Source organism: Acanthochromis polyacanthus, chromosome 15, assembly GCF_021347895.1.
Source record: "Acanthochromis polyacanthus isolate Apoly-LR-REF ecotype Palm Island chromosome 15, KAUST_Apoly_ChrSc, whole genome shotgun sequence".
Taxonomy (NCBI): domain Eukaryota; kingdom Metazoa; phylum Chordata; class Actinopteri; family Pomacentridae; genus Acanthochromis; species Acanthochromis polyacanthus.
This window is the reverse complement of record NC_067127.1, coordinates 14581324-14598651: the sequence shown is the minus strand read 5'-3', so window position 1 is coordinate 14598651 and position 17328 is coordinate 14581324. Positions and strand designations below refer to the sequence as shown.

General features: G+C 41.3%; 1 protein-coding gene across 1 annotated transcript; it reads left to right on the top strand.

Moving 5' to 3' along the window:
* Window positions 1–816: 816 nt before the first annotated feature.
* ppp1r21 (protein phosphatase 1, regulatory subunit 21) lies at window positions 817–17004 on the top strand. The gene is made up of 22 exons (XM_022209620.2): window positions 817–1527; window positions 2513–2581; window positions 3938–4084; window positions 4345–4446; window positions 4530–4694; window positions 4802–4860; window positions 5248–5342; window positions 5607–5659; window positions 9331–9480; window positions 9606–9707; window positions 9791–9879; window positions 9967–10103; window positions 10301–10393; window positions 10856–10983; window positions 11606–11755; window positions 12081–12173; window positions 13001–13255; window positions 13638–13673; window positions 13812–13928; window positions 14453–14551; window positions 14657–14785; window positions 15396–17004. The coding sequence occupies exons 1-22, from the start codon at window positions 1468–1470 to the stop codon at window positions 15423–15425; spliced, it is 2358 nt and encodes a 785-aa protein (XP_022065312.2). The 5' UTR covers window positions 817–1467; the 3' UTR covers window positions 15426–17004.
* The last annotated feature ends 324 nt before the right edge of the window (window positions 17005–17328 follow it).

Here is a 17328-nt window from a genome sequence, read left to right as displayed (position 1 = left end):
AGAGTCCTGTGTGTCGACTGGAAGAGGGGGGCTTCTCCCTACTGACTGCCTCAATTCAGCTGGAAATCAGAGCAGCATCACCTCCCCCCCTCCCACACGGCCCTAGCAACCACGCCACGCCGACAGTTGCCAGGCAACCAGACAATGCTGGAGCCACTGGCTGTGGTGTGAGAGAGTTTGTGTTTTGCCTGTATACATTTAAGATCAGGAAGAGTGAGACAGCAGCAGAGGAAACGAAAGAAACCATAATTGTACGTGGTGAAAATCTAAAGAGATTATTATGGATTAGGTGAAATTAATCGTGTAGGATTTGTGCACTGACGGATGCATTAGCAACATGTCATTTCACTTCGAGTCTAAATGAGGTCATGTGCGTTTTAAAGGGAAATCACAGAGACTATCCTTGACAGTGCTGCAACCCGCTTGTGATATCTGACCTTGATTTTGTTAATGCAGCCCAAACAACAGCAATAAATAATTTATTAGTCACATCAGCATTTTAATGTAAATTTAAGAATCTGTCTATCTATCTATCTATCTATCTATCTATCTATCTATCTATCTATCAGATCTTTGATTTGTGTGTGAAAATACTCCACAACAAATGAAAAAAGCATTATGCAGCATTTTGAGAATATTACATTATGTTCTATCTATCTATCTATCTATCTATCTATCTATCTATCTATCTATCTATCTATCTATCTATCTATCTATCTATCTATCTATCTATCTATCTATCTATCCTTTAAGGCCTACAAGCACTAGATGGCGCCCTCTTTACAGCAGCTCACCACTTTCCTGCTTTCTCAACTCTGACCTCTGCTTGTGTCTATGCTCTGCTCAGCTCTCATTTGAGGATTTTGCGGGTTAGCTACAAAATGAAACTGTTCCTCCACCATGGCTGTTTAAGGCTATTTCACTAGCTTAGCAGCAGCTACACCCATTCTTTAATACGATTAGCGGGCGTCGCGGGGCCACTCGGCTCCTGTCAGATAATACTCACCTACATGTGTTGCTCGCTGTCGGGATTTGTTTTGCTACATAGCTCGTTAGCTGTCGGCTAGTCAGCTAGCTAGCTAGCAGGCTCTGTCGCCGCTACGAGTGCTAACTCAAAAACCATAATTGTCAAGTCGGAATAACGTCCGGCTGCTAGCGTAAATCAGATGACTACCAAGCAGTTCATTTTCCGGGACTCATGACCGTTTCTCTGTCACAATGTACCCGTGGTCAGTTTTCCCAAGTAACGGAACAAGCCCCCTTGGAGTAGTTAATATTAACCGTGGGGTAGCTAACCTTAGTTAGCCGGGATCCAGCTCACCGTGTTCAGCGTCAACATTAGAAGCAGCTGACAGTGTGAGGTACGGTGTTGGAGCAGCTAACTGAACAGCCGTCAGCTAACGGGGCAAGCCAGGATACCGTTTTCTAGCATCAACTGTTAGCGACTGGAGAACTTTTCTAGCGACCATGGCTAACGTTACAGACCTGCAAACTAAGTACAGCAAGCTGGCACAGGAGTATTCAAAGGTAAAATTGGGTGTTTGCTTTTTTTGATGTTGCTGAAGTGATATTTACCATTGTTGGGATAGGCTGTTGTTGTTTACAGAATCTGTTATTGTACTGTTAGCGTTAGCCACTTTGTTACACAGTCTGACAGTCATCTAAAATACATTACAAATGGTACTTCCGCGTGTTTCATTACACATGTTGTACACTGAAATTGATTGCAGTCGATGAGACATTCTGTCTTGGTGTCTATTCTGAATATTTACCTGAAACTGAATGCACCTAACAACACCATAGACCTACAATAATCTCTATCCTGAAAGGGCAGATTAAGGCAGATGCACTAGTAAACTTATATGCAATTAAATGTACACTGATATGATAAAGATAATGGTGCATAAGGAGTTGTTATCATGCTATGTTTAAACTTGGATGGTGTCAATTTGCTGCAATATATTTAGGACATGTAGTAGTCTAGCATAGCTGTTAAAAGTGTCCCTTGAGTGTTTAAGGGCTGTAAACAGTTTTCATGGTTAATTTGTTAGCTAGTGACAGTAAAGCCTGTGTTTTCTCTTATATGTGCCCTTTGTGTCTGTGTCAGCTGACACCATGGGGAGTGAGAGCTGCTTCCTCTTCAACTCTGATCTCCCCATTAGCCAACAACAATATCCTGCTCAGTGCTGACTGTGCAACCGTCACACATCATGCTCTCATTTTGCTTAATTTAGTTTGTTTAAAGGCTCCCGGCCATACAGTGAAGCACAATGAATTTTGAATACCTTCATGACTCTTGATACTTTGTAGAGTAGCATGAAGAATAGTGATACACATGTGTAGGACATAGATTTTCTGTGTAAAGGCAAATAGGAAGTCAGCTTAATGCAGGATGCTGTGTACATATCAGTTTCTTCTTTATTTGGAAAATGCCTGTAAATCTAAATCCTTACAACAGTTTTTGTTACATTCGTGTTTATATCATAGTATCTTGCTTTTTATGTATTCACAGCTCCGTGCTCAGAACCAGGTGTTGAAGAAGGCAGTTGTGGATGAGCAGGCCAACTCTGCTTCATTAAAGGTAAAGTGACACATTACATCTGCGATATACAATGTTACTCCTGGTACAAGTTAGAAAATTGGACAAAAACATTAGGTATTAGTCCAGTGTTTAGTCACAATGCTTAAGCCAGCAGCTGAAGGGAATGTGTTATATCTGCAAAGCTGTTGAGCTGTACATGTCTAATGCCACAAAAGAAGTTGTGTAGTTACACACAGCACAAACTGTATACATTGCTTTGCACTGGGAACCTATTTGCATTCGGTTAGTGATGCAGAAAATGTATAAATATATTTTTTATTATGATTTGCTGCTAAGTCCACTTGATGTTATTGACATTGCAGCTAATATAACACAGATAAGAATTCTGATTAGTCTATTGTTTTTTTTTTAAACAGAGAATAATTCATTATTAACATTGATTTTATATTTTTTTGCTTACTTACTAAAGCGAGTTCTACATATGCTTTGTTATGGCACATTGTCAGTCCTAAATGCTCTTCTTGAGTGTCATTTTTCAATTTATGAATTTCAGAGTTCAACATTTCTGATATGCTGCTGCCATGTTGGAAGTAAGCAGCTGCATTGAACATGCACTATGTGGTAAAATAAGTATTAGAACTTTCACTTTCACTGCACCATTTGCAGTAATGGTGCTTTTTACCGTAATACATTTTTGCGTTATTGTAACAACCTGTTCCTCTTGACTGAAGTAGGTGGCATGCCAGCAGTCTATTTTGTGCAGATGTAGAGTCAAGCCTTTTATGGGACCATGCAGGGAGCCTGATGAAAACAACCTGGGATCACAAAGAGCTTTGAGAACCACCGTCTTGGTCCTCATTTCACTGCTCGTGCCTTAGGTTTTGTCCAGTCTGCTTTTCCAATTAACAGCCTGGCTATGTCAAACTTGCTTCATTGTATACCCCCTGGCATCAGTACACACAGAAGCGTGACAGGAGAACAGCCAAACAGTCACTCAATAAGCCAATGCTATGTAGAAATGCACTGTGGTGTTACATTGTAGCTTTTTTGTTGTTGTTGGCTGTAGCATTCTCAATATTAGAACGATTACAAAGATTTAGTTCTGATGAATAATTTACACATAGAAATATGATAAAATACTCCAGGTTTAAAGGTTTGAGAATTAGCCTTAAGACTTAATGGAAATGGCCAGTAAACAGCTATATTTTGATTGCTGCTAAACAAATCCAGATGCCCAGAGATCATCTGATTAGTACTTGTTGCAATGGTGCTATTCGTTCTGCCGGAGTTGCACGATGACAACAGAATGGCCTGACAGTGATTAAGAGGCAGTGATCATGCATTTGTTTTTTAAAAGATGTGTTACTCATTATGCTCATATTTCTTCCTGAACAGGAGCAGCTGAAGCAGAGGGACCAGAGCCTGAGGAAGCAGGAGCAGGAGATGGACAGTCTCAGCTTCAGGAACCAACAGCTGGCCAAGAGGGTGGAGCTGCTACAAGAGGAGCTCGCTGCTAGTGAAGCCAAGGGCAAAAAGGGGAAGGTGATCATGAGGGGTGTGTGTGTGTGTGTGTGTGTGTGTGTGTGTGTGGGGGGGGGGGGGGGGGGGGGCAAGGGAGTGGTTTTATAGTTGGGTAGAAGAAACAGGATGTATGATTTTTTTTTTAATGATCTTGAAACTCATCTCATAGCAAAAACAATAGCTTTGAAAGGGATTATGGGATTTACATGCTCCACAATTCTGATTACAAAGTATTGTTTGTGAAGCTAATAGATCATTAACTGCTTCTTTACTTCCTCCAGAGCAAAGGAGACTCTCCCTCGCAGCATGGCTTACAGACTCAGAGTGTTTTTGATGAGGACCTGCAGAAAAAGATAGAAGAAAATGAGCGACTTCACATCCAAGTATGCAGCCATGTCATGTTCATCAGCTGTCTTTGTTTTTGTATGTATTTTATTAAAGTTAAATAATTTCCGCCGTCTATCAGTTCTATGAAGCAGATGAGCAGCACAGGAGGCAGGAGGCTGCGCTGAAGGCACGACTAGAGGAGCTGGAGAAAGATGCCGAGCAGCATCAGACTGCTGTGGACGGACTCACCACAAAGTATGTGGAAACAATTGAGCGGCTACAGAGTGACAAAGCACGTTTAGAGGTAAGGATCACCAGGAAGAGGAGAAAGAATGTTATTGAATGTGTTTGTGTTTGCCAGCTTTAGTAATGTTTATCAAAATGTTTGTTCCTTCCGTTCTCTCCTGACAGGTGAAATCACAAACACTGGAGAGGGAAGCGAAAGAGTGTAGGATGCGAACAGAAGAATGGTACAACTGCTGTTTCTTTACAGATTCAGAATAACTTAGTCCAACAGTGTGGAGATAGAATCCAGAGAGGCGCAGCTAACATGATTTGCAGGCAGTGCATGTATGTAGAGTTACAGCATTGTTCAGGTATTCTGCTCTGGTGGAAACTGTGCAGAAGAATACCTGCTGTATATATCAGTGTCAAAATTATCTTGGAAATGATTAGATGTTAGTGTTCTACCCTGATTATAATAAATGTGTTCTGTACAGTTATATGAAAATGTTTTATTGTACATATTTTTGCTTATTGCAGTTTTTCTCTCCAACTGAATACATGTGAATATAGTATGCTTTATTTTTTGAAATGCATATTTTAATCCACCCAACACCTTTGGTCTCCCCCTGCAGTCAGCAGCAGTTGAGGCGGTGCCAGTCAGAGCTGAACAGACAGGTGAAACAAAGCAGCAGTGTTATCCAGGAGAAAGTGCCCTTCAATGACACCAGTGAGTATCTGGCACTAAGCCACTTGGACAAAAACAGTCTGCTATAGAACAGACATCTATTTGAGAACACCTGTGTCTTTGTCACTGATACCATAACAACATGATGCCCTGGAGTAAGCAGTGTAATGCTACACCAAACTGTAATATTGCACCAAAGGAGGCAGGAGACTAAACCATTTAAACTGTGTTTGTCGAGTCAATAAAGTTCAGTACAGGGGCTGAGGTTCTGCTCTGGCTTAATGGTTTTTCTCTCCTGCTCTGCAGAATTTAGTGACTACAACAGCTTAAATGTTCCATCACACAATCGCAGGCACCAGGTGAGTGAAAGAAACACAATAGTTACTGTAATTGTTACTCTGCCAAGGAATGCAGCAGAGTTATGTGATGGTCCGTGTACTTTACAGCCATCCGTTTTCCGGATTGATATGGGTAAACGAAAAACAGGAAACCATCCGATTTTTGATTTCCGTTTGGATGAAGGTAAACGAAAAACGGGAAACGAGCCGTGTCCCGTTTTTTGTTTGGAAATCGAAAATCAAAAAACGGAAAACGAGCCTATATCTGATTTTCTACTGTGGGTTTATTTCACACAAGTCGGGAAATAAAATACAAACGTCATTCCCTTTCGTGTGTCTCGCTTTGCCTTGGACAGTGCAGACATTGAGGCTGAAATAATGTGTATTCCCCTCATAACATGTTCTGGTAGATCCTCCTGTATCGTCATTTGTCTGTGTTGAGAATTTCTGAATAAATGCTATGAAGTTCTGATGATGAACAGAGGGGGGATTTAACCAAAAACAAACAAAACAAAAACGCCAATATTTGAAGATAAGATACCCTGGTGGAATTGAGTCTGGCAGTGTGATTAAATGCTCACAGTGGTGTTGATTTTACTGTATCAGAAGTTGGACGGATTGCTCTAAAGATTGAATTACAGCGCGTTTGAATCTAGTTCCCACCCAGGGGGTATTGAGCCTACGTTTAGTTAGCAGGGTGATCGAGTAGCAACATCACACTTTATTACAAAAAGGAGAAGGAAAAGACATTGTTAGGCAGCGCGATGAATACTATTAACTGAGCAACACGCCATGTATAGCAAAAGCATTTATTCAGACAGAAATGTCACGTGCTGCATTACCAAACATGTTTGACAAATCAAAGCATGATCGTAACAATCCACGTTTTGTTTTATTAATAAACTACGCTGATATCTAAACACAGGATTATAACTCCACCCTTCCGAATGCATGCGCGCTCCCACGGCAGGGGATACAATTTCTATCGGGGGTAACTACTTTGGCACGACACCTGTCCAAGGCAAAGCGGGACACACGGAAGGGAATGACGTTTGTATTTTATTTCCCGACTTGTGTGAAATAAACCCACAGTAGAAAATCAGATATAGGCTCGTTTTCCGTTTTTTGATTTTTCGATTTCCAAACGAAAAACGGGACGCGGCTCGTTTCCCATTTTTCGTTTACCTTCATCCAAACGGAAATCGAAAATCGGATGGTTTCCCGTTTTTCATTTACCCATATCAATCCGGAAAACGGATGGCTGTAAAGTACACGGACCTGTGATGCTGTCTTGTCTGTCCATCCGTCCGTCCGTCCGTCCATCTGCAACATCACTCAAAAATGGACTAAGATTTGAATGAAATTTTCAGGGAAGGTTAAAAATGACACAAGGACCAACTGATTAGATTTTAGCAGTGATGCAGCTTATAGTCTGGATCCACTGATTTGTTAAAGATTTCTCTATCATTGTGAGGTAACGGCACAGCATCACTAACTCTGACAATAAGTGAACCCTACGTCAGCTGCATGCTGAAGATCACATGATTGCGATGCTACTACAAATCGACTGTTGCGGACTTATCAGGACTTATCCGTTGGAAATCATACAAGGAACAATTGATAAAATTATGGGGGTGTTTCCAAGTTCCATCAATTCCCGCCATCCACTGCATATTTAGGTGATCCGATTTAGTATATAAAAAGACATTCGAGATAGAACGATTGTTGTTCCTCATTTAATTTTAATTTTAATGATGCTCATTTTGCCATGTGTTATAAATCCAGCGCAACCCTTCCTATACAGTGTTACACTTTCACCACTCTCCAAAAGTGAAAATGTTCACCAAATGTTGTGTTGTTCACCCAGTAATAGGGAAAATGAGACCAGTTAGTTACGACGGAATTCCTCTTTATGTGAATCCCACCTAGACGCCATTACAGTGCCTATAGAGAGTATTTGCCCCCCTTGGAAGATTTCCTTTTGCTTTTCATTGCTTTTCACCATTGAATCATCGTCAATTTAGTTAGGCTTTTTTTCTGCAAAGGTAGTTCAAAATATAAGTCATGAGTTAGATGCACCTTTGGCTGCTATTACTGCATTGAGCCTATGTAGCTAGGTCTCAGTCACTCTTGCACATCTGAACATTACAATTTTGCTCCATTCTTCTCAAGCTCTGTTAGGTAGCAATGGGATTGTGAGTCAACAAGTGTTTTTTGAGACAAGCCAAGCCTTAGGTCTGGGCTCCAACTGGACCACACCAGAATATTAACTGTTGTATTAAAACCGTAGCCGTGCAGTTTTGACTGTATGCTTTGGGTCGTTATCTTGATGTTTAACAAATCTTTTCCCAAATCCCAGTTCTCTTGCAGAGGGCATCAGGTTGTCCTTCGGGGTTACCCTATATTTTGCTGACTTCATTTTACCCTCAACCTATACAAGCCTTCCAGGGCCTGCTGGCGAGAAGCATCCTCACATCATGATGCTACCACCACCATGCTCCACAGTGGGGATGGTGTGTTTGTGATGATGTGCCATGACTTCAGAGTCTCTCCCATGCCTTCTGGTGAAGTCTAGTTGAGATTTAATGTGAGCTTTTTTCAACAGTGGCTTTCTCATTGCTGATCTCCCCTAAAGCTACGACTGGTGAAGAACAGGCAGAAGTTATTGTATGCACAGTCTCTCCCATCTCAGCCGTTGAAGCTTGTGAATCCATCAGAGGACTCATAGGTGTCTTGCTGGCCTCACTCACTCTAGTCTCTTTCTTGCATGGTCACGTAGTTATTCAGGACAGCCTGCTCTAGGCAGATTTACACATGTCACATACTGCTTTCATGTCTTGATGATGGAATTACCTGTACTCCTAGGTATATTCAGTGACCTGGAAATTTCCTTGTATCCATCCTTTGACTTGTGCTTTGTAACAGCCTCTTATGGAGTTGCTTGAAGTGTTCCTTTGTCCTCATGGTGCAATTATATCCACGCGTCCTAATTCATCAGTGACTTGCCATTCCAGATACAGGTGTTGCAACACTACAGTCACTTGAGACCCACTCATTGCACTCAGATGATCTCCTTTTTACTAATCAGGTGATTTGTAGGACCTATTGGCTGTCCCTCTGTGACTCACTTTAAAGGTGGTGAATACTTACGCAATCACTTATTTTACATTTTTAAATATGTCTTGTCAGTAGAGCTAAATTAAGTTGATGACGATTCAATGTTAAAAAAAAAGGGTGGTAAATACTTAATATTGGCACTGTGTATTGTAGCGGTGCACATCTTTGGTTGATCTTGGATAGCCACACGGCTGGTACAGAGACCCGTTTATGACAGGTCTGGGGTGCGATGGAATGATGGTCACATCTCGTATCACGTTGGTGGAGAATCTAATGCGAAATCACTTGCAAACAACGTAATATATCTCATTCTTTTACATATATTTTGTAAATGTAGTGTCAGTTGAGTTGGATTTAAAGATCAAGAAACTCCACAAGTTAAACTACATTTCGAGAGAAAGTTCAATAAATATATGATGTTTCCAGTACAATACAATAGTGCTCTCATATTCACAAATGTCATGATATCAACTTGGACGCAAACTGTGTCACAGATGGATTCATACAGTTTTATGTTTTTAGAACTGTACTGTAACAGTTGTCTTGTGGATTGTGGTGTCTTTCTGTGGATTCAGCTTAAGGCGCGTGATGTGTCAGGACAGGCTCTGAGCTTTATCCAGGACCTGGTGGCTGCTCTGTTGAACTTCCATTCCTACACAGAGCAGAGAGTACACATCTATCCCTTGGACTCCTCCATTGAGCCCATCTCTCCTCTCAACCAGAAGGTGAGGCAGCCACACACAAGAAATACCTGCAGTGCCAAATAGGATGTGTACTTCATGAGGCAGTAACACAGACTCTACATATGGAGTGGTATTTTTTCAGATGTATAATTCCTGTCTTATCCTAGTTTTCACAGTATCTACATGAGAATGCAGCCTATGTGCGCCCCCTGGAGGACAGCTTTCTGCAGTTACACCAAAGCATCACAGAGGACACTGTCACAGTACTGGTGAGTTTTGAACAGGAGCATTTGCATACTTGTTTATAGTTGAACCACTAAATGTGTTTTTTTTTCTTGTTGTTGAATTGAAGGAGACTGTGGTCAAGCTGAAGAGTTTTGCTGATAATTTCTCCACGTACACACACTTTCTGCAAAAGATTCTTCCCTACCAGCTGAAAAGGTCAGTGAGTGCTGTGTGTCTGTGAGAGAGATAAAGTAATGGAGTGGAGGGTGCTGTAGTGATGGCTATCTTCTCTCTTGCTTTCAGCCTGGAAGAAGAGTGCGAGGCACCTCTTTGTACTACTGCCCTCACCGCGAAAAACAAGGAGTTGCAGAGTGACATGAAGAAAGTAACATCTGTTTTTGAGAAACTGCAGAACTACATTAACCTTTTGGCCTTACCCAGTAGGTTGATGCAGTACATTTTCACTCCATTTGCCTGAAATCTCTTCCAGTTATCACAGTCAATAGTGTGCTGGAGTTATTAAATTAACTTAGCCATAAAAATTACTGTCTTTTTTTGCTCATTTCTATGCAAAAGAGAGGTTTATAAAGTGATAATAAGTCATGCATGTTTTACAAATGTGTGCAATGTGTGACAGGTGTTCGACAGGATGCCATGCCACAGAGCAGCACCTCGGCTGTCTTCACCCAGCTGGCTGCCTGCCTACACTGTCTTCATGATGCCGTTAAAGGTGAGCAGCTCTGTTAGCCATTTTTGACCCGGAGCTATTCACACACAGTATGACGATTCGCTCACGCAACCGCTGCACTGCAGTTGCCATTCATAAAAGTCAGACTTACTTTTGAAGAGTAAACATCCAGAGGCTTCTGTCACACCGAGACACCAAATGGAAGCATAATCTTCTGCTCTTTGGAGAAGAGTCTTTTTTTGTACAGCTGAGTCATTCAGTTAAGTGAAAATGGGTTCATGTAACAAGTACTTTGGTCTGCTTGTCTTGTTTCTTGTGCAGTGAGTGATTGTGGTCAAATATGCATGAAAACCTACAGTTTTACAATCTGAAAGTCTGAAGTATATAATTTACTCATCGGTCGGCAAGAAAGTGGCGTAAAGCAGCATCCTTTTGATCTGAAAAGATGGTAAAACCAGTGCATGATATGAATGCTGTTTTTCTCTTTGCTTTCTGTGTGTCTAGAGATGTCAAAGCATTACAACCAGAAGGCTGGCATAGAGCAGGAGCTTCCTACCGTCACCCAAAAGCTCTGCACCACCACAGAGTGCCTCCTGGGATCTTTGGGTTCGCTGACCAGCAGCACTGGCAAGGTATGGCCAACAGGGGGCAGGCAGCAGCCAGGTTTATATTTCCTCCATTGCATTTTGAAGCAGTGTGGCTTGGTTATTAGCTGGAATGCATTAAAGCTTAATTGTAAGTAACAGCAAATTTTCACTGCAACTGGATCAGATTGGTACATTGCCAGTAATGTGATAACACCAGAACAGCGGGACTCAGGTGGGCAGTGCTTAAATGTTGAAAGATGCTGTCCAAATTACAGTTTGTACAGCTGCTCCCCAGTCAGAGTAAAGGGCTAAATGATTTCTCTTTGTGAATCAAGTCAATTGTTGGCTGTGATGTGTCTGCTGATAGGAGGCTCAGTCTGCTGGGTTTCGGCATTGAATAAAATATCAGGCATTCGCATGATGTGTGCTGCGAGCTGCACTTTCAGAGCAGGCAATAGCTTAATTGCTCAGACATTTATCATCCTGGACACTTGGTGGTGGAATCATCTCCCTGCTGTAAACACTCGTTAATTTGAGGCTACACAGAATGCTGAGTATCTGCATTGAGGAATGTAGACATTAATTAGTGTTTCTTTAGCTGGGGAAACTGCAAAGATCTGTTCTGCTTGAGTGACATGATACAAAATATCACATTAATTTGTTGCAGATTGCCACTTTCTTCAGCAACAACTTGGACTTCTTTACATCATCAGGCTACAATCCAAGAGGGTGTACAGTAGCGCTCAATCCCTTGCAAGCAGAGAGTATGCTGGCCAACAAAAAGAAAGCAGCGATCTATATCAGTGCTATCAAAAAGGTAAGTACATTGTTAAATCTGCTGGTTGTTACCAGGGGTCTTATGGTGCCCCCAGACTGTAAAACCTGCCAACCATTAGGATTAAACAGATTGTAGGAAAACCTTTGTGAATATTTAATGTTTTAGGCTGTTTTTATATCTCAACACTGCTTTTATCCCTATTTTTTATGCTTCAATTTCTTGTTTTTTGCTTGTATTCACTTTTCTTTTCTATACTTCAAGAGAATTGCTGTGCAAATAAAGTTCTTTGGGCATATTAAATGCTTATTTTGTGTTAATACATGACTGTTCTTCTATTATAATACCATTTCATTTGTTCATTCAGGCCAGGCCACAGTCTGTTCCATACAGAGAAGCCCTGTCAAACCGTCGTATTCTTACCAGCTCCACTGAGAGCAGAGAGGGTCTCACGCAGCAGGTACGAGACTCAGTTCAAGCACTCTTTCTTTAAACCTTTTCAAAATTTGTCTAGTCGCTATTTAAGGAAGTTACATCTGCTCACGAGCTACAATCAGACACTCAGGCCTTTGTGGTCATTGTGACCGTGTATGAGTCAGAGTACCATACAGGTTTGGCTGCCCTAAGTGCAGTGTTGTAACAGAGATAGAGTTAAAAATGGTTCCATGTGCAAGCATGTTTACTGTGGTTTTGTGTTCTTTGGCTCATATTGACGTTAAAGAAAAATCCAGGATGTAGGAAAGCAGGAAACAGCAGAACAACAGTGTCCGCGGTTGCTGATAAAACACAGAGAACCAGTGCGAAACTCGACAACACAGTCATGTGATATTTCAGATCACTTCCAGACAGTTGGTCTTTAGGGACAGGGTGTGAAGAATGGAGAAGTTTGGCAAGTGAGTTTGTGCATACTTTGTTCTCAGCAAAAGTTTAATTTGTTATTTAAAATTCTCCTTTTGTTTTTATGTCAATATGTCACTTTATGAGCAAGTTTGTAAAGTGCTAAGTTAGAAAATTAATGAACGAATACAATGTCTTTGGGACGACTGCAATTTAAGCTTTTAGAAGGAAATATCCAATGAGCTTTGAATCATTTTTCTTTTAATATTTTCTTTGTGATTCTGTTCATCAGAGTTGAATTATTACATACCGTTTTTTTTTTTTTTTTGTACATAGTTTCCCGATTTCCTCCTGAACACGGTTGCCCTTTCACTTCTCCCAACCGTTGCTCAGCCCTCTTTCCACAAGCTCACTGTCCACTCCTCTCCTCTCCCTGCTGGCCTCCTGCAGGTGCAGCAGAGCCAGGAGAAGATCGCTCGGCTGGAGCAGGAGAAAGAGCACTGGCTCCTGGAGGCCCAGCTGGGGAAGGTGCGGTTGGAAAAGGAAAACCAGCGCATTGCGGACCTGGAAGCGCAACTCGCAGCAGCTTTAGGAGGAAGTCCAAACTCTCAAACAGCTGCAGCCAGCACACTCGCACAGAGCCAAGAGGAAGCAGAGACAGAGCTGAGAGCCACAGGGAAAGAGACGACACTGTGCACCAGCCTGGTATACTTACTGTTCAGGCTCCTGTTGGTTTGAGAATGCATTTTAGTGCCCATGGCATTGGTGTGTGATTTGCTTCAACAAAGGGAGCTTTATTGTTCTTTTCTTGTAGCTCCCACACTAAGCCAGTTTTTTTGCTTAATAAAACTCAGATTTCCAATGTGCTGACATAGCGGAATAGAAGAATACTGTTGTTCATGCGAGTCAGTGCAGAGTTCACTGTGCAGACATAATCCAGAGCCGTTTGCTTTACTCTCTGTACTACTTGTTTTAGCTTCTGTTGTTGTTATCTCATGTGTTTCTCATTTGTCACAGCGGAGGCCTGTCTCTGCTTGAAGTGGATTTTTTTTTTAACATCTGACATTATTTTCTGTTTTGTCACCAGGTTGGCATGTTGTGCACAACACCTACAGTTGAACATGTGAGTTGCCATACACTTAACTAAATGGCCTATTTAATTAAGGAATAAAAAAAAATGTGTTTGATTAGCAGTATATGGCATCATGAAGCTTCCCTAACAGAAAAAATGTTAAGTTGGATGTTGTGTCTGTATTTGCAGGTGGGAGATGAGGAGTCCAGGGAGCAGCTGATAAAGACTCACTACATGGCCAGAGTGGGAGAGCTCACCACTCAGCTCCAGATTTCTGATAGCAAAGCTGTGCACTTTCACTCTGAGGTGAAGCCTTTACTATAGTGTTCAAACTAGTATCTTACAGGAAAGAATTGACCTTTTCATACCACACTGCTATTCAAGCGTTGCATGTCATCTGAGACAAGATACGGAAATATTTACATGCTTTTTGGACGTTAAAAGTCCTTCTTTAGTCCCATTATACAAGTGTTGCCTTATGTACTGACAAACTGACACCTAATATTTTAGTATTATGTTGAGGCTTGATCTGAATGTTGATACGTGTCTAAACAACATCCTGTCGTATTGTGACTAACCAGCATGTCAGTAGCCTTCATTTTGCGTTGTAGCAACAGGAATGCACCTGATCTTGAGTCAGCTTCTCAACTATTAAGTTGTCAGTTTTTTGAATTGTCCATTTGTCTTTGACATTGCTCGCAAATACACCCATTACTCAAAGAAATGTCTACTTTCATTACAGCTTCGGCAGCAGATCTCTGAAGCGTGCCAGACATGCTTTAAACCTATCTGGGGACAGCCGTTGTTTACTTTCCTCTTTCTCTTTGTAGTGTCGAGCTTTGGCTAAGAGATTAACCATTGCAGAAAAATCACGGGAGACTCTGAGTGATGATGTCAAACTGGCTAATCAGAACATCACACGCTTGCAGGTAAAATGCACTCTCATTGCCAAAAAACGTCCCGTCTGTAATATGCTATAGTATATTTCCAATTCAGAAAACACTCAGGTTGTAACTGCAGTGTGTCTCGCATAGGATGAGCTGGCAACGACAAAGAGGAGCTACGAAGACCAGCTTAGCATGATGAGCGACCATCTGTGTAGTATGAATGAGACTTTGAGCAAGCAGAGGGAGGAAATCGACACCCTCAAACTGGGCAGCAAGGTACCGCGCTGAGAAAGAGTTCTTTTCCTTTTTAATTCAAGCTCCTTTCAACATGTTTGCCTTTCAAAACTTTGGTTCACTCTCAGGTTTGTTTTCAGCTGTGCCAGTCTCCAGATAGATACACTGAAAAACACAGTCAATGAGAAGAAGAGATACAAATCCAGGGAATGTGAAGCATCAGTTGGCAGTGAAATGTGACATTGTAAAGTTTCTATTAGTTATGAGGTGAACTTTGAGGTCACTGGTGGTGTTGTGGTTGCTGTCGGGTTTGATGGGAAAAGCACCTGCTGGAGACATCTGAAAAAGTCGTTAAGCTGAAGCAGCAGCAAGGGAGAGGCCTGTTTTTCTGCGTGCATGTTCCTGCATGTGTGCACACAGATGACTGCAGGTTAGGAAGCTGCAGGACGGGACTTGTTTGTGATGTAAAGGTGGCGATTTTCTCTTGAAGGCCAGCAACCAGCCTCAGCATGTTTTTAGATATCGAAGCAGAATGCAAACCTGAGCTACCTCCGCTCACTGCACCTGAATGCAACACAGAAATTTCAATTCTGGATGGTGACTTGTTTTACATTTTTTAGAGCTGAGCTTGTTTGTTTTTTGTTTCCTGTAGGGAAATGCCAAAAAGAACAAAGGTCGCTAGAGCTGCCTTTAAAACTCTGGCTCCATTTGGCATCACAAAGGGCACCTTGGGAGAAGATCTGTACTGTGGAGCCTCCCAGCAGCGTCGTGGTACCAACACTGTCACCAAACCACGGGATGGTTACATGAGCCTCAGATTCCTCCACTGCAATGCAGTATCAATACAAATGAACTGTTTGGAGGCTTAAACATGTTTGACTGAAAAAAGCTTTGTTTTTCCCTTTTCTTTGTCACAGCACCAGTTGAAACATAACATGATTTGCTTGAAAAATACTTTCTGAAACTGTATCGGAGCTCGGCCTTCGGGTCAAAACACAGCTGCAGAGAAACAGCTTTTCCCGAAAAAAAAGGGAAAAGGAAAATAAACAGCTGAAACAGTTGAAGTTGGTAACGCTCACTAAAGTCAAGACTTGAAGACCAAACCCTGTTAATCAATGTGTGTAGTTTTCCTGCTTATTGTATGTGCAGGAGAAAATGAAGCTGAGCGTTCTTACTGCTTATCTGTGGGAGTAGGCAAGCAGAGTAAATGTTGGTGTGGCTGTATGTGTGCAGAGTGTTGTCTCATTGTGCGACTATGGCACCAGGTTTTACAAAATGACTATTGTTTTACAATTAAATTGTTTTAGATCCAATTTGGGATTATTAAAGCAATTCGTTCCAATGACAAGTATGTCTAATTACAGCAAACCGGCCCTTCTAACCCATGCATATACCACAAGCTTCTGAATAGAAGGGCTTTTAAAATCTGACTAACAACTAACAAAGATGCACTTGAATTCATTCCTCAGTTTAGAAAAAGTTTCAGTCCCCTGGGAGTGGAGAAAAGAAAGGAAAAGACGTCTGCCTTCAAGCACTGATTAACTGTGTTTACCTTGATGGAAATGGATGGACAAGTTGGAGCTCGTGAAAAGGTGTCAGTCTGTCTCTGTAAAGTTACTCCGTAACACTAGTCATTTTTGTCACCAAAGTAAGTGTGGATGTGCACTCAGAAGTCTGGTGTGGCTCAACAGTCTCTAAATTAATGTTTTATGTATGGATGAAAAGGGTTAATGTGAATATACACTCATTTCAAATCATGATGTAATTGTACTGTATAATTTCTAAAAAAAAATATATATATATATATACAAAAAAAGCATTTATTCAGAAGTTACAAGTCTTTATTTTACACAGATTTTGAAAACTGAATCTGCTTTAGTTTTTTGTGTGTCTCCTATAAGGCTGGATAACTGCAAAGTGTCATAAAGGGATTGGCCCACACTAACTGGTGCTTAGACAATTCGTGAGTCATTGCAGAGGGCAGTTGAAGTTTACAGTAAAATAGAACCTCGCTGGCTTGTAGTGGCATGAGGTAAACGACATAAAAAAAAGAAAAACCCAGCAGTGCTCATGAGCAGTTCATTGAAACCTCTCGTTTGCCAGTCTACAGCTGCCAGCAGACCTTTGCTCACAAAGATTTGCCCACGCCCTCGAAAATTATACAAAAAAAGAAGAGAACAAAACCTGTATTCTCACAATGTAACCTGTTAAAAAACACATAGATATGTGAAACAAAATAAAGAGCTTGTTCAGAATTGAAATGCTTCATGTATTTAGATTCACTTGGCTATTAATGATTCTTGAATGTGTGTGACCTGACTACATGCGCTGCGTTGTTTGAGCGTTGGAAGAAACTGGGATTTAAAATTGCAATTTAAAAGCAAAGCAAAAAAAAAAAAGGCAGACTGTAACACGCCCTAACCTCTGGGAAATGATGCAGCACCATTAACTGGACACATGAGAACTGGGAGATTAGTTTTTGATGGCGTCACTTGTTTTGGAAGGAAAGACATAGCATTTTGTTAGAATTCATGATGCGTTCAAGTGCTCTTGGTACATGACTTCAGAGGTCAAAGTAGTAAAAG